Source organism: Tympanuchus pallidicinctus, unplaced genomic scaffold, assembly GCF_026119805.1.
Source record: "Tympanuchus pallidicinctus isolate F22 unplaced genomic scaffold, pur_lepc_1.0 scaffold3, whole genome shotgun sequence".
In the NCBI taxonomy this organism is placed as follows: Eukaryota; Metazoa; Chordata; class Aves; order Galliformes; family Phasianidae; genus Tympanuchus; species Tympanuchus pallidicinctus.
Window position 1 is genome coordinate 75,463,933 of NW_026294747.1, and position 16,515 is coordinate 75,480,447.

Consider the following 16,515-nt stretch of genomic DNA (forward strand, 5'->3'; position numbering starts at 1 on the left):
TTGCTTTCATGAACTGATCAAAAAACAAATTAAGGTGACTGCTCATCAGGTGACACTGGGGATTAGAGATGCCCATTTCTGCCTTCTTGGCCCTTACCACATGGATGCCGTAGCCATAGGGCACAATAACTTGTCAGATTCTCAGCTGTACCATTACTTTCAGGATGTTACATCTATACACAATTTGATCTATGATTCAGATCATGCAGTTAGTACAGCAAACAAAATCTCATCACAAATGATGTGGCTTTTGCAACCCCTGACCTGACCAAGAACTTATCCATAAGCAATTACCACCAGGGGAGGAAGCAGACCCACTCTAAGCTTGGCACAACAAGCCAACTGCTCACAGAAGGCAAATTTCATTTTGGATGGAATTAAGAAAAGAAACATAGTTTGTATTTCTTCATTTCCCACTGTCAGCTGTCAGCTGTGCCTTGCGGAAATGAGTAACAATTTACCATGCCGGGCACTAGAGATCTTAGTAGGCTGTGAAGTAGTTTTCATCGAGCCTTCTGGTGGTTCTGCACAGTGCTGGAAGGTCACTTGGCACTTGAGATCGTCTGGCTCAGCTCTGCCGTTCTGCTCATGAAAAAGATGTTAGCTGCATATTAGGTGCAAATCATCCTTAGTAAAGTAAAAGTAATGCAGCAGATAATTGTGTCTGTTTTCTGTTCAGATACGTTTGAGAGGGAAGGGACCTGTGCTTATAGCCATCTCCTTTCACTACATAAAAGAATAAGAAAACAAAGAGCTTTACCACCAATGACGAAGGGGCAGGAGGAAAACAGATTCAGATTTGAAAGCTGATTTGAACAGCTGAAAAATGTAACACCTTTTTGCTTTTTATGAAAGAATATGAGGGCTGCCTTTCAGCATCCAGTGTAAATTCAGACAATTCAACGCACTGCTTTGATCACAAATAAAATGCAATGGTAGGAATGCTTACAACCACAGTTTGGAAGTTTATTACAGTGTCTGATAATTTTCCAAAACCTCTGCATATTTCTAGATTTCTGAGAGTGAGGAAAATTGCAGAGTGACAGAGCAGCCGATGTTATCACCTTGTGAAAGCACATCCCGCGTTGCATAACAACCCTTTGTACACTGCCTATTTCAAAACCTCACGGAAGAACCTTACAAACTTAACTTCTGCTCGGTACACAAACCTGGGCGTCTCCTGGAGATACGCAAGTCACTTTTTTTGGAGTGCATTTATTCCAGCAAAATCTCTTATAAAAAAATGTAATCCAAAATGATAAATCATTCAGAACAATAAAATCACTTGCAAGAACAAACACAGCTTCTATTGGTAACTGTTCGTGCCTGCCCTGGGCATGCTTGCTACGTATGCTAAGTGACAATGCTTGTGGCTACCATTCCCAATATCGTATCTTCCTTTCCCAATTTACACTTATTCAAAGCAATGCTTATTCAACGATAGTTGCATAAGATGCATTTCAAGCGTCCATTATCAACCTCTCAAAAACAATAAACCACATCAAATTAGCCACTGACGTGCTTTGTACTAGCAAAGCAATTTGCAGATCCTTCACAAAATATTAGCACAATTACTTGACAGCATCACGGCCACTCTTTCTGACATTGCTGCACACAAGGGCTTGGTCACATGAACTCACAGTTGCTCTCATGTAAAGGAGAGATCTTTGGGCAAAAAAACAAGCTCATTTGCATTAATTTCCCCTCATTTCTGGGAAGTGAAGCACACATTCATCTGATTGAACATCAGGAGACATCACAGAGGCAATATTAGCAATAGCTGGGACCACAGGTTTCCACTGGCGATGTCCATCACTCCCTACTGACTGTGCCATTGGTTCAACTGACCCGTTCCACTTGCTAAGCTGCCAGCGTTTCCACTCACTGACTGCCTTCAGGATAGGCCCCTTCCATCAGTCACTGAGAGCAGAGAATGTTGCTTTCCGTACTATTTTTGATTTTCCTCTTTAACAACCTTCTCTGTAGGACATGCTGCTTCTCAGTGGAGCCCTCTCCACATCTAACCAGTGCTGTACCAAGTTACTAAAAAGAAAATTCAGTCCATAATTTAGCTTGAAAGATAATGGCAACAAATCAGTATTACAAATAATTTACTTTCCCATTAACATCGATTTCATTATTACAATATATGTTTCTTCCTATTGCCTTTTCCACATCTTCGAAATAGCCATTTTCACTTCACCACACTTACTGAGAATTTGCAGCAAGCAGGAGATGTTCAGCACTCCCAACGATAATGGCAGCCAACATCAGATACGACGAGCTCACGCAGTGTGCTGCTGCAGTCTGCATGCCTCATTCTCCTACTAGCAGGTAGGTTCTACCACCCTGCCAACTCTGAAAGGGTTTTTTTCTGGCTGACCGTTGCCTTTGGTGAACAATATTCCATATTCTGTTGTGTATGGCCACCACGAAGAGATGATCGAAGTGTAACAGCATGCTCTGAGGAACAGCTGCTGAATGTCAAAGCAGTACCTGCTCACTCTGCAAAGCCTGTCATCAGTGTCAGCAACACAGCAGCCACTGCTCTGTCCTCTCAGCGGCATTAAATGATCAAAACTCAAACCAGAAGGGCTGAGACATCAGCAGGGGTGGCACGCGGAGCAGAAGGATCAGCAGACAATGTACACAAGCATTAGAAAAGATATTCTAAGGCCACAAAAGCTTCTCTACCAAAATGCTACCAAGACAAATAAATTTAGTCTATTACAGCTGTTTCTGTTGTGTTGAAATAGACTTGAGAAAAATTCCCCACATTGCACTGGATTCCAGTTTAAGCATGAACTCACTGTAATGTCTTTTTACCAAACCAAAGCATCCAGGGGACTAGCTAGAATGGAAATATAAATCAGTACTCAGCTCAGCTCTGACCTTGCAGTCAGCAAAAAATAAACACAGTAAAATGAGAACTGTAGAAAAAGAAGTGTTAAGGGGTGTAATAAGCATGTCCCTACGCTTTGTGAAACCTAGTGCATTTGCATTGGTTTAGGAGTTTGTATTCTGCTGCTTTCATGCTTGCATTTAAGGAGAAGGAATAACATAGTGTTTGCTTTCAGCGTGCTAAGATAAGAAGAAAGTGAAAAAAATATAAAGCCTGAAAGAAAGCAGGGTTGTGTGGGCTCTGTTATCAGCCTGAACAACAGGCGTTTGAAAAGATGCTGTTCGGTCATTTCAATGTTAAGCTATGAGACAAACTGCTTAAACTTGTCCCCATGAATACTGTAATCTGCTCTTCCTTATCCCAAAACTCCCTACAAACCCTATATTGTACATGACAGTCTAAAATATGAGCACATGAGTATTGCATAAGAGATGATGGCATTAAATTAAATATTAAAGAATTATTATTTATCTGTTTGCATTTAAGCAAAATTGATTCAACATTTACAATATGTGAAGCTATGAATTAATGCAGCGTTTCTCTGACAAGAACCATCACATATTCCTGCGGATGCCACGTATCAGTGAACATGGAAGTTTCCTACTTAAATGAGTTTTAGTCAGTTTCTATTAATAAGGGTTTCCAAAACTGAGAACAAAAAAGGTTCATATGACATTACAAACACTTCTGACAGCCTTTCATTCAGTGCCCTTCTGAAGCTGCCAGAAGCTCTCCCTAGCAAACTTCTGTTAGGAATGCCATCTCGTGGTTAAAAGCTGTATATAATGACTCCAGGTAAACATCACTCCATTTTCATTGCAAAACACCATTTATGCAGAAATGAGCTATTCCTACATGACCTTTCAAACTGTACAGTTTATTAACAATTTATTCATCTATAATTAACCATTCTGAATGAAAATGTCTGTGAATATGGATTTTCCTTCCCCATCTGTATACAATGCTAATTAACTATGCCGAGAACAGTCATGTCATTAGGAGATGGTGTGCATTAGCATTTTAAATAGAACTGGGTTGCTACATGCACTTAGCAAAAAGTCCACTACATGCTTGTCTATTTAGATGTAATTTAGGGAATTAGTTTGAAATGTAAGAAAATTCAAGCATTTTTCTCAAAATGCTTCTAAAGAAGAACCCTTTGAACACTCTACCTTCTCTAAGCTTCATGGGATCTCTTCAGTTGGATACAGAAGTAGAACTACAAAAACGAAACACTGGATGTTCCGATTTGTTTTATACAGATCTTACTGTGAGCTGGACATGAATTGAAAATGGCTGTTGGATCCCAAATTGCTCACAAAAGCATGGAGAAATGACAAGTAAACAAGAATAGAAAGAAGGGGACCAAAAGCGTCTAATAATCCTTCAGAGATCTGTGACTTAGAAAAGCTTATAAAGATGAATAATCAATAGCCACATTCAATACAGCTGACATTTTCGTAGACAATTCCCTGCCAGCTATGCTCGCGTAATTTTCATAATAAAAGTATGTATTGCACAAATCATCACAACATGCATCGTATAATGAAATTTAAAACTAATGAGCCATATCCTAATAGCCATAAGTCAAGTCAGGATGTGCATTAGTAGACCATTTGCAATTCTCCAGTGACAGCGCAAGGCTAAACATATCCAGAAGCCCATTTATAGCACAGTTTGTTCTGCATACCGATAACACTAACAGAGATATGAAATGAGTTTGCAACCTCTAACGTTCAGCCAGGCCTCCATGAAACATCGGTCATACAGCTGCTGCCATGCAGGCCACTCCTGGGACAGCTCAGATGGACTGCTCTGATCACTTACATCAACCTCTTGCTTAACGTGGATCTGGCTTGCTTTAGTCCTCTATCAAATTACATTTTTTCAGAAATTCATGCAGTACTTTCAGCTTAGAGAAACCTTTTCCATCCTGTGAACCTCTTTTACCTCTTGCGACTTGTCCAAGTCTATTCAGTTACTGAAGCACTCCTCTGTTTGACTGAAGAGACCTTTACTTCATTAACAAACCTTTGCTTAAAAGCTTATTCTTCCATGCTCTCATTACAGTAAGCAGATCCTGCTTACCAAGACAATAGTGACAGTGCTTCTTAAAAATTCTTTCATTGCTGTTATGACTCTTTTGTCCAGTTCTGCAGCCTTAGTGAAAGCTGTGGTTACTGCAGTTGGGCGTAGCATTCTTGTAAAAGGTTCTATGAGAGTGAAGTGCAGTCAGCAATATAAGCTCCCTGACAGCATTCTCCTTTTGAAACCTGAGGATCTCACCAGGCATTCTGGGCACAAGACATGCTGACAGATGCATGTTCAGTTGGGAAAGCTCAAGCTTGCTGTCTCCAGACATTTTCCCACTGAGTATTTCCTGCAGCGTGATGGTCTATTTGGAAAGAATGGCCTCAAAGCTTTGTTTTTAGAGACATGGATCTACTCCAGGCCACGGTGAAATGCAGGTTGAGAGGAGAGTTATGGAGATCATCAGAGGGCTGGAGCACCTCCCCTGCACAGACAGGCTGAGGGAGATGGGTTTTTTCAGCCTGGAGAAGAGAAGGCTGTGAGGAGTCACATTACAGCCTTCCAGTATTTAAAGGGGATTAAAAACAGGAGGAGAATTAACTTTTTACTCAAGTATACAGCGATAGGACAAAGGGGAATGGTTTTAAGCTCAAGGAAGGAATGTTTAGATTGGATGTTTTTTGCAGAGGGAATGGTGAGGTGCTGGAACAGGCTGCCCTGAGAGGTTGTGGATGCTCCATTTCTGGAGGTGTTCAAGACCAGGTTGGATGGGGCCCTGGGCAGCCTGCTTTAGTGCCAGATCTGGAGGTTGGTGGCCCTGCCTGCGGCAGGGAGGTTGGAACTTGATGAGCCTTCAGGTCCTTTGCAACCCAAGCCATTCTATGATTCTGTGATGTCACTACTTTCTGCCAAATAATTCATCTTATCCTGCTTAAGTGGCTCCTCAGGATTTAAAATTTGTGGCGTTCACAAACTTGAACAGTAACTGTTGCATTTCCTCTGTGTAGTTCAATTACTGTATGTCTAGTTTTTGTGTAAACACATGAAAGAGCACATCTCATGAGATTAAAGCACATCAAATTCTGAAACCACCTCTTTCAGAGGACTTCCTTTATATCACAAATTGGTAAGGACTTAAGAATATATTTGCAAGGAAAATGCTATAGTGTGGATCCTGCAGTATTTATTTAGAAAAAATGCAGTGTACACAAACAACTATAGGCATGCTTCAGGCATACCAAATGTGATCTGAATAACAATGCGCATTCTTGAAGTCTTCTAAGAGCAAACCTCATCTCCTGAAAAACAACAATCTTTCAGTCAGAGTTTCAACCCTTAAATATCGTTACCTTCAAAACATAAACAGCAGTTCTTTTTAAATTTTAAAACATTAAGAAAACAGAACTCTCTTCTGAAGTCAACTGAAACTGCTCTATTGACCCTTTACCTAAAAATCACTGTCACCCTGAGAAGCAGAGCTTTGACTTAAGGCAAGTAACCAGCAGCTGCTAAAACTGCAAGAAAAACAAAGTATTTTCCATATAAATATTTTTGTAACAAGAAGTATAAACAGTGGCATTACAAAGAGCTCCTTGTTACATCTGTCTTTAAGATTTTACATGTAGTAGTAGTGTTCAGCAAAGCAAACCAACAGAAACTAAGTTTAAATAAAGCTATGCTATTACAAAGTTGTGAGTATGCATACATACACATCTCTACCATTCTCCATAAACCCAGCTTACATTTGTTTAGACTGCAACATCTTGTCTTCAAGCAAATAGGAGCAAATGTGTACATTAATCCCAAATAGCTTTAAGAATCCTACTGACCATCAGAATGTACATGTGCTTCTGTGCATCATTAGCGCATCATTTTTTCTTAGAGAAGTTAATAGCACACATTACACACACAGGCTGTTGTCATGCAGCGTCTGAAAAAGACAAAAACCAGCTCTCTGCTCACTCAATGGTGAGCTCACTCACTCACTCACTCAATGCCCTTTGAACCTTTCATTAAACTGGCAGCAAGGAAGAAAAAGTGCAATCACAGTGGCACAATGTTTGTTGAATGTATTTTGCTGAATGACATTCAGAGAAGCTGGGCTGGGAAAAGGTAAGAATTGCTTCCCTCATTGCCTTCTGTCCTCTTGGCCACTCTCCGCAGTGAGCACAGAGGAAGTTATTTGCTCCTCTCCCATTCCTTCAGGCCCAGGGAGTCAAAGTGAGACAGAGGAATGTGTGCTGCAGCTTCCACAACAGAGTCAGCACCTGGGTACAAACACCACAGCTTTGGGATCACGACACTACTGCAGTGTCTCATGGTACCCAGTACTAGAACAGAAGTAGTGCGGCACACGGTGCGTTTCATGTATGATGAAGTTCAGTTATTACGTTTCCTAAACAATGCAATTAAGCAAGTATTGTACTGTTAAGACATTTTCAGAAGTGCAACTAATATTTCACATGCTCTTTAATCACTACCTTTGTGTATTTCAGCTTCACAAAATCCCTTAAGTACAGCTGAGTTCTTACAGAGTTCATGTAACCATATCAACCCTTTATATTTTCATACCATGTCAAACATTGTAAATAGGAATTTTATTAATACTTTCCCCTTCAAACCAAGTTTGAGCTACAGCCATGAACTTTGAAATATTGATTGCTTGAGTCATGCCAAAATAGATCTTGTTAGATATGTTGCTTAGTTGTTACTATCTAAAAATCAGTTAATTCCAGGTAGGTCAGAGTCTTCTAGCCTAATCTTTTTTAGAACCTCAGCTTTTCTCTTTCAAGTGCTTCCTACGAAAACAAGCTTGTCTTTGGAAGTACTTCAAGAATTGCATTGCAACTGCGTGTGACAAAGTGCCTTACGGTAACATAAAACACTAAGCTTCATGGAACCAAGTAGTACAGAATTTCCCCAAGTCCTTACACTGAAACCCATTCCCATCTCAGTAATGGAAACCTGACTTTTTTTAAAAAAAAAAAAAAAAAAAAAACTTTAGAAATTTAGAACTCATGTATTGTAGTGTTACACTTGGGACTAATGTAAGAACCAAAGTGATAAATTCAGAAATGCAAAGTAGATGGACTCTAATCACCAACACATTGCTTCTTTTTTGGCAGTATACTTACACAACATTTTAAAATCATATATTCTATGATCATTCTCATGTTAGAAAAAGATTTTCTGAAGTTACTGCAGAAATAAGGTCTGAACAAAAAAAGTAATGTGACAGATCTTGGAAGGGCATCCAAAAATGGCAGCACCCAAAAAGCTATTTGGTCACTCACACCTTTATCAGCTACATATAACTTTATTATACAACATATTCACCGTGGCAAATGCACATCATGTTGGGTCTTTCAGTTTACAATGGAACATTACATAAATGGAGAATTTTTTCAAGTAGTTTGCTGAATAGTGTTTTCTGCACCTCTGATGTGGCAGGAAGTACAAGCAGACACACAACAGAAGGGAAGGCATGATTCTACGTGCACTGTTTTGTCTCTATATTTTGGCAAGAGATCAAGTCCTGACATAAACGAGATGCTGCTTCTCAAAGAGGCAAAATGTCACCAATTACCACCTCTCTTGCCAATACCTTTCTCCTTCTGAATCTTGGTGTACACACTCCCATCTGACTTCTCCCAGTTCTCTACCTGTAACTGGCTGCCAATCACAACTTGCCAATACCTTATCTTAGTATTTCTCATAGCATGAAATGTAGATATATTTCCTGCTCTTGATAAATATAGTCCACAATTAGCAGAGTAAGATTGCCCACAACCATACAATCTCCTCAGGCAATACACTCTATTTTTTTTTAAATTAAAAAATAAAACAACTAAAAAAAAACAACCAGCACAGAGCCTGTCATTAGCACAGACAGACTGTTAGCAGAGACCTACTTCAGGCTGCACAATGAATACCTCTGATGCTATTGCATTTGCCAGGCATTGAAGTTCATCCTTCACTTTACTTGATGAGCTACCAAGACCTCTGAGACACTTCTTCGCTGTAATTCATGCAAAGACAGAATGTTGAGAACATTATCTAAAAAATGTACACATGTCAACAGAAGGAATTAGAAAAAGAAAGCTATATGAACTCTATGAAAAAAATAGAATACAATAAATAAATGTAAATAAATACTTAAGTTTAGATCTTATCTAGGAAGACTGATGCTAACACTAGTCAATAGCATTAAAGAAGTATTCTAATGTCAAAAAGTTAAACTAGAAAAGATCTAGAAAAGACTACTGGCACACTAGAGGATGAGCTGTATCTCAAAAGTTATAAATATTAAAGAAAGGACACCATCAATATGCAGAAAAACATCTGGAAGGAATAAGAAAGATGTCTGAAAAACAAAATAACCAGATGTTTTGCACAAATGTTGGCTTCACAAAACATAAAAAGAACATCATACAAGAAAGTAGCATACCATAAAATAACACAGTTCAAAGATTAACAGAATACGTATGCTTTAATCTTTATAGTGAAATCACACTTCACTGGTAATATCTGAGCATCATCGCTACCTTACTGTGTTTTGGCGTCCTAAGTGAAGTGAGTTAAACTTTAATTGATCTCCTCCTGGTCAGGTGATCTCATCATTCTTGCCACAAAACTAGAGCCGTTAGCTTCAGGTCAGACTTCATTACCTCCCTCCTTCAGGGGAGAATGCTTCAGCTTGTGAAGGAGACAGTGCTACCAAGAAAAACCTGCTATGCTGCTGTCCCTAAGGCACTGCAAGAACACTCCAAGCTTCCAGTCTCTCCATTCAGAACTGTTCCGCGCTACTAGAAATCTCACATGCATAAGAATAAGAATACTGCTGAAGATCAGACAATTGAGTATACAGCTGTGGATGTTACGCTGTGAACTGGACACAGGCCAGATAAATCATGACTTTATTAAAACATGCAGTTTGTCAGGGTACCACAAATGACACAGTATACATCCGACCGGTTGCTCAGAAAACTTTCATAAAATGATTTTGAATTAAGGTTTCTATACAAGACATCAACATACTTAAATCAGCAGCACAGACCCGGTGACCCTCATTCTCATTCTTTTTCAGGGTCGCTAATAGGCCCCAGTGGACTGGAGGCAGAGGGCTGTAAGAACTCAGCAAGTGAAGCTGACTTAATGGGTTTTGTTTTATTTCTGTAATCCTCAAGGCCCTCAAGATAGCAGGTGCAAACTTAGAATAATGAGCTGTAGATGAAATAATAATTGGACAAGTTCTATCTTGTAATCGATCTGCAACTACTTTAGCAACAGCTGTGTGTGTATCCAGAATATATCCTGTAGTGCTGTAGACAGAGTGAATGGCAGCAAGGCAGTCTTCCTCAGAGCACCACCCAGCCACCAAGTCCCGCTGAAGCTTCTCAAGTAGGTCTTTCTGCAGGCAAAAGTGGCCCTGATTTTCCAGCCAGTTATATAACTGCGTCACCAGCTGTCCATCACCATCAGCAATCAGGTGCAAGTATCGCTCAAGATTGGAGGACTTCAAAATATCCACTGCTGGTGAAAAAGTTGGAACTAATTTTCTTCCCCTCAAATCATAAATACCTGTTCTTATAAAGTCTGTCAAAACATTGTTTTCATTGGAAGCACAAATGCATTTTCTAATAGGGATTCCCATCATTTTGGCATACAAGGCAGCCAATATATTGCCAAAGTTCCCTGTAGGAATGCAAACATCTACGGGGTCTCCAAACGTAATAACACCTTGATGAACAAGATCGAGGTATGCAGAGGCATGGTAAACCACCTGAGGAAGCAATCGTGCCCAGTTTATGGAGTTTGCTGCTGCTAAAGCAGTGCCATACTCTACTGTAAGATAGCCAGTATAATCCGAGTTGGTAAAGATTTTCTTCATAGCAGTCTGGCAAAAATCAAAATCAGATTTGACACCTACTGACCAGGCATTCTCTTTCTGACAACCAATCATCTGTGATTTTTGAATTGGGCTTATTCCATCTTCAGGAAAAAAACTCATCACAGCAATTCTCTGTTTGTCAGTGTCATGGAGACGACTAAAGCCATCTAAGACAGCGCTCCCTGTGTCACCAGAAGTAGCTACCAGAACCAAGTAATTGCAGCTCCTGGGAATGCAGTACGCGAATATATGTGGCATCATCTGCAACGCAAGATCTTTAAATGAAGCCGTTGGTCCATGAAATAACTCAAGGAGAAACTGATTGCCTGTCAAATGTCTAACTGGGGCAATTTTAGAACAAGTAAAGTTTTCTCCATATGCAGTTCCAATAATTTCTCTCAGTTTAAAAGCAGGAATGTCTGCAGGATGTATGCATCTCTCTAGTATCACCTGGGCTCTTTCAGCATAAGTTGCTCCTATTAGAGTTTGCCATTCTTCAGCAGTCAACACTGGAAGTCCTCTCTCAGGGACAAAAAGTCCTCCATCTGAGGCTAAGCCTTCAACAACAACATCACTGAAATACTTGTGAGAGTTCTTTTGTGTACTCCTAGTTGAAACATAAGTTTCCACTTCTGAGTTTTGGTATCTCTTCACAGCATCAAGCACCTTTTCTGCTACAACCTCTGCTGCCATATTGCCCCCACAAAGAACACGAACATCGTACCACCTTTTGTAGAACTGCTTCCTAAACTGAAGTATGTCCTTAAGAGAAGCAGCAGGACCCTGGCCCACAATGCGATCCACTTTCATTGACTTCAGCCGACTCATAATGACCACTGTGGGCACATCAAGATACACAACTATTCCATTTCTTTTCACATGCTGCATGCCAGCAGTGTGCATTGGATTGGACCCAGTAAGGGAAATGACACTTCCAGATGCTGAAAACCTCAAAAGGGCTTTTCCTTCCTCCTCTAAAAATTGCTCATTACCAACATCCTGCAGTTTTTCTGACACACTCATATTCCAGGTTCTTTCAAGGACATCATCATCTATATCTATGACAGGGCAATCTAGTTTCTGACCTACTATTCTCCCAACTGTTGTTTTCCCAGCACCAGGAGGTCCCATCAGGATAATATTCTTATTTCCAACAAGAGAATGGCTTGAGAACCATGACTTTGATATCCGTTCCAATGTTACCAGTCTTGAAAACATCAGCTTTAAACAAATTTTAGAAAGACTGTTTTGGGTTATCAGTCTCCAAGGTTGATACTGAATAGTGTGAAACATCTTCTGCCGCTTTGTTTTTCTTTGTTTGTTTGTTTGTTTTTCTTTCAAGCCACCTTGTCAGCCCACTGAACTGATTCAAAAAGAAAAAAATAGCAATTAGTTCTTCAATAAACATCTTGGAAAAAAACCAAAACCTAAAGGATATAAAGTTGAAAACAACAACAATTAAAACACAAACCTACTTATGACTTTGTCAGTGATAGGAGGTACGTATTTTTCAAAATAAGATCATCCATTCCATTCCTACTACATAGCTCCAGCTCGGCTTCACTGACAAACCTAACTTCAAACAGACCTTGCCTTCAGGTTAAATAAGGATACCCAGGCCTAGCACTACAATACTATTTGCATATAATATTGTTAACAAAAATTAAAATTCAAGTTTTTTTTTTTTTATCAAATAGACTTACTTAAAAGTACAAATTCATAAACAACGAAAGTTAACTAAAGCACCTCCATGTAATTACAATACTGAAGTATGTTCCCCAATTTCAAGACATCTTTATTTTCTAAAAACAAAATAAAACAAAACAAAAACCACCACAAATGAAATACCCACCTACATACAACAAAAACTCACAGACTTGTGCAACAGTAAGGATGGAAGAGTTGCATCCAGCTGTCTTCTGATGGAATGACAGAGCAAGCAATTTGTGAAGAGCTCCTACAATGGAATTGTATTGGATGTGGTTTGTGCAAAGCGAGAGAAAGACATCATGAAAACACTCCACTCCCAAAAGCACATTAAAGATTCACCAGGAAAGCAGCATTCTCAATACAGATTAAACAAGACACACTCAATGTGTTTTTTTGTTTGCTTAGAGAAATCACTGCCAACACGACTGGAGTTGCAAACCACAATTTGTTTGTTATGTTCAAGGCCACAGGGTGAAGGACTCTCAGAATCTCAATAAAGGAGGGAGGCTGGGTGAGAAAAATCAGCACTAATTTGCACAAAAATCCAAATAGAGTCATTTTTCATTTTAAATAATAATAACAAAGTGATACTTGTTTGCCTATTTCTTCACTGCTCATGTCTGAAAATGTTTGAAGAAGAACAACAAAGAATTTCCCTTAGGAAATTAATATAACTATATGATCACTCATCAATTCTTTAAATTAATATATATATACACATGTATATATAAATACATACATAAAATCACATTTTTTTTGAAGACTTATTTTAGCTGTTACAGCACGCAGGACAGAGATGGCTGACAACAATGCAAGCAGTATTTCTTTTTCCCACCCTCCTGGCAGTGTAACACCTAACCAAAACTGCAATCAGCTATTTCTAATAACTATATCAATCTAGCTGCTAGCATTCCATCTAGCAGCTGGATGGGTGCAACACACTGCAGCAATATTTCTCAGCTTTATCAGCTACTCAGACCAGAAAAATATTTTTTAGTGACAAAGTGTTTCCCTGTGTTAGTCATAACAGACTCAATAGAACAAATACAGGAACTCATTTTAGAGTAAGTCACCAAACCTTTCACAGAGCTTTTCCTCTAGACAGTTTTGAAACCAACAGTGCTTTACCACTACAGAGCACAGAAGATGACACAGAGTTGTATAAGACTGGTGAGAATCAAATGTACTGTAACACCTTCCAGTGACCTACCAATGGTTAAACCATGTTTAGTTACCACAGGAGCCCTTTAAGACCCTGGCCTACCTCATCAGAATGCGTAGTATGGAATGATCCTAGAGACACAGGTCACTCCAACTTTAAAAGTAACATGGAGGCCCAAGTTTTCTCAGAGCAAACCACAGAGATCTTCACTTTCAGGTGCTCCTCACTCTAGATTCTGCTATGTGTTCTAAATCTCTTTCATGCTCTGCTTTCTTTACCAAACTATTTCTACTATTTGTGTTTCAAAATCAAAGTGTTTCCAATTATTCAGATCTTTCCATTTTGCTTACTTCTGTATGGAGAGATAAGCTTAAAAGCAAGTGCCCTAAATATCATTACATTCGGTGTCTGCAGCCTGTACGTGATAAGCATGCTGTAACTGCAAGGTATAAACCAGAGTAAAGATGGGCACTTCATACTGCATAGTTTTTTCTAATCCTTCTAAAGTATAAGGGAATATGTAGGTGCAACAAAGTTTTCTGCAACTATTTAAAAGGAAAAAAAAAAAAATCTTTCAAGAGTATTTGTAATATTCAGTGTCATTATAAAGTTGTTCTGTAATGGCAACGCACTGAAGTGAATATACACATACAGTTAACAGGGTCAGAAAGTGATACTTAAGCTTCCAAATATGAATATGTTCAAGATATTTAAAAAAAAAAAAAAAAAAAAAAAAAAAAAAAAAAGACAATATTTTAGTGATTTTAATTTTTGAGCATAATAGTTTCAAACCTTATTTACAAACAAAGGGCATACAAATCATGTCTGCACCTCTAGTTGTACTCCAGAAGCGTTTTGCAGTGCACAGTACTTAGTACACAACACAGCTGCAGGACAGAACATCCAAACTGCTTTATGAATCTAGGACACAGGAACACAAAACCCTCAAAAATTAGTGCTGCAGGCAAGGAAGGAACTAGACACAGACTTCTCTGATTATATACTTGCCATATTTGCATATGGTTACAAGCAGTCTGTGAGGCTGCCTGAAATCAACTCTGTAAACCTGATGCAAGAATGTGCATGGAATTTTATTCAGCTGCTTGGTTTAATCTATCACAGTTTCACCCAATCTTGCACCAATATAAAGTATTACAAGAATGAAGATACGAAGATTTTAAAAGAACAGTTCAATAATTGCAAGCTTTTCTTTTTATTATGTAAAAAACTTTTTACTATGTACTAAGAAGAAGCTTGCAATTATTGAACTGCTCTTTTAAAATCATTTTTATTCTTGTGGCAGGGCTTTACTGTGAAAATGGTGAGAATTAGACTTCATGTCTAGCAGTTCATCAGTCCAGTAAGAGCACCAAACCAATCACCTTCAGCTACAGCTACTTGTGCCAGCAGGCTTTAGGGGTGAGAGGGTGTTGTACTGAAGCAGAGCTTATACCTGTACCTCCAATGAAATCAAGTTCTGACAGTACACGTCAACCTTCCACTTGGAGGGCTGAAGGCCCCTACGTATACTTGCAGATGTACACAATTTAAACAACGATTAATGATGACAGGAGTTACAGTGAAAACTGCTCTTAGCTACCAGAGTAGACACAAAGTCTGCAAAGACACAACGTATGGTTAAAATCCAAAGATCAAACAAGTCAGTGATGGCTGTTGGAGAACTCAAGGTAGATCAAGACAAATCGTTATCATGCTTCAGAGCTTCCAATACACACACACACAAAAAAAAATAACCTCCCCTTGCCTTTTCTCAGAATTTCAACCTTCCCATGATCACCCCACAGCCCAAAATGCAGAGATGGTATTTAAAAAAAAAGAAGGCAAATGTGTGAAATCAACCTCTGCACCTCGTTTCTGCAAAAGCCTTAAAGGAGGGTGAGAAGTCCTACCAGTTACCAAGTGTAAAAGCCAGGTCACAGCAGCAGATGAGCAACCACAGCAGTTGCAACTGGTGCAGGGGAAAGGATCACTTTCGAACTACACCAGCAGCTGCAGCGCTGACAAAACCGTGCAGCGAACGAGGCAGGAACGTTCTGGGGACAGATCTGAGCTGCCATAAGGATTCCCACTCTGCGGCAGCCAGACACCTGCTAAAGCTTTCCAGAACATCAGTGGGCACTCAAATATCTTTAGGAGCCTCGCTCATCTGCAGGAAGGGGTCGAGCTCATTTCCGAGCGTGAGATCTGTAAAACAGAACGAACACAAAAAAGGAAGCCCCGATCCGATCTCGGGACACAGCGGAGCTGCCGCCGCGTGCCACGCAACCGCAGCGCACCGCTGAGGGAGCCCCGAGCTGCCCTGACCGGCCCGGCCACTGGGGAACGCGCCGTCCCGACACCTCGAAGGCGCCGAAGCGCGGACAGGAGGTTGGGTACGGACGGATCGCAAAACACGGCTGAGCTGGACACCACGGAGCCAGCCCGGCCGCAGCTCACCGCCCCCTCCCACTGCTCGGCCAACGCAGCCCTAGACTTCCCCAACCCTCGGGAGTAGCAGCGGCAAAACCTTTGTTTCGCCCTGTCCTGCCCGGCCCGCGGCTCGGCCCGTCGCGGCTCAGCCCCGCTCCCCACAGGCGCCCCTCAGCGCCCACGTACCGGCGAAGCGGGGCGGGGCCCTCAGGTACCGCACGCACCCCACAAGCGCGCCTCCACCGCCCGCACTGCGCACGCGCAGCCCTCACCGCCCGCCCACAGCTTTGTCGGCTTCAGCTCTGCCAAGCGCGCTTGCGCAGCCGCGCGACGCGTCGCGTCCGCCCGGCTGTCGCCTCCCGCCAAAGGAGGGGGGCGGAAAAGAGGTGG

General features: G+C 40.5%; 1 protein-coding gene across 12 annotated transcripts; it reads right to left on the bottom strand.

Annotated features, from left to right (window-relative positions):
- Window positions 1-7,928: 7,928 nt before the first annotated feature.
- Window positions 7,929-16,421, bottom strand: THNSL1 (threonine synthase like 1). 12 transcript variants are annotated; one of them, XM_052695308.1, is made up of 5 exons: window positions 16,312-16,421; window positions 15,613-15,900; window positions 14,488-15,312; window positions 12,676-12,780; window positions 7,929-12,186 (listed from the first exon to the last, which is right to left on the bottom strand). In XM_052695308.1, the coding sequence occupies exon 5, from the start codon at window positions 12,114-12,116 to the stop codon at window positions 9,912-9,914; it is 2,205 nt and encodes a 734-aa protein (XP_052551268.1). In that variant the 5' UTR covers window positions 12,117-12,186; window positions 12,676-12,780; window positions 14,488-15,312; window positions 15,613-15,900; window positions 16,312-16,421; the 3' UTR covers window positions 7,929-9,911. The 12 variants fall into 12 exon arrangements, with proteins under 12 accessions (XP_052551268.1, XP_052551270.1, XP_052551263.1 ...); XM_052695310.1 differs by having other exon boundaries at window positions 14,488-14,616; window positions 15,606-15,900; XM_052695303.1 differs by having other exon boundaries at window positions 15,606-15,900.
- Between the last annotated feature and the right edge of the window lie 94 nt (window positions 16,422-16,515).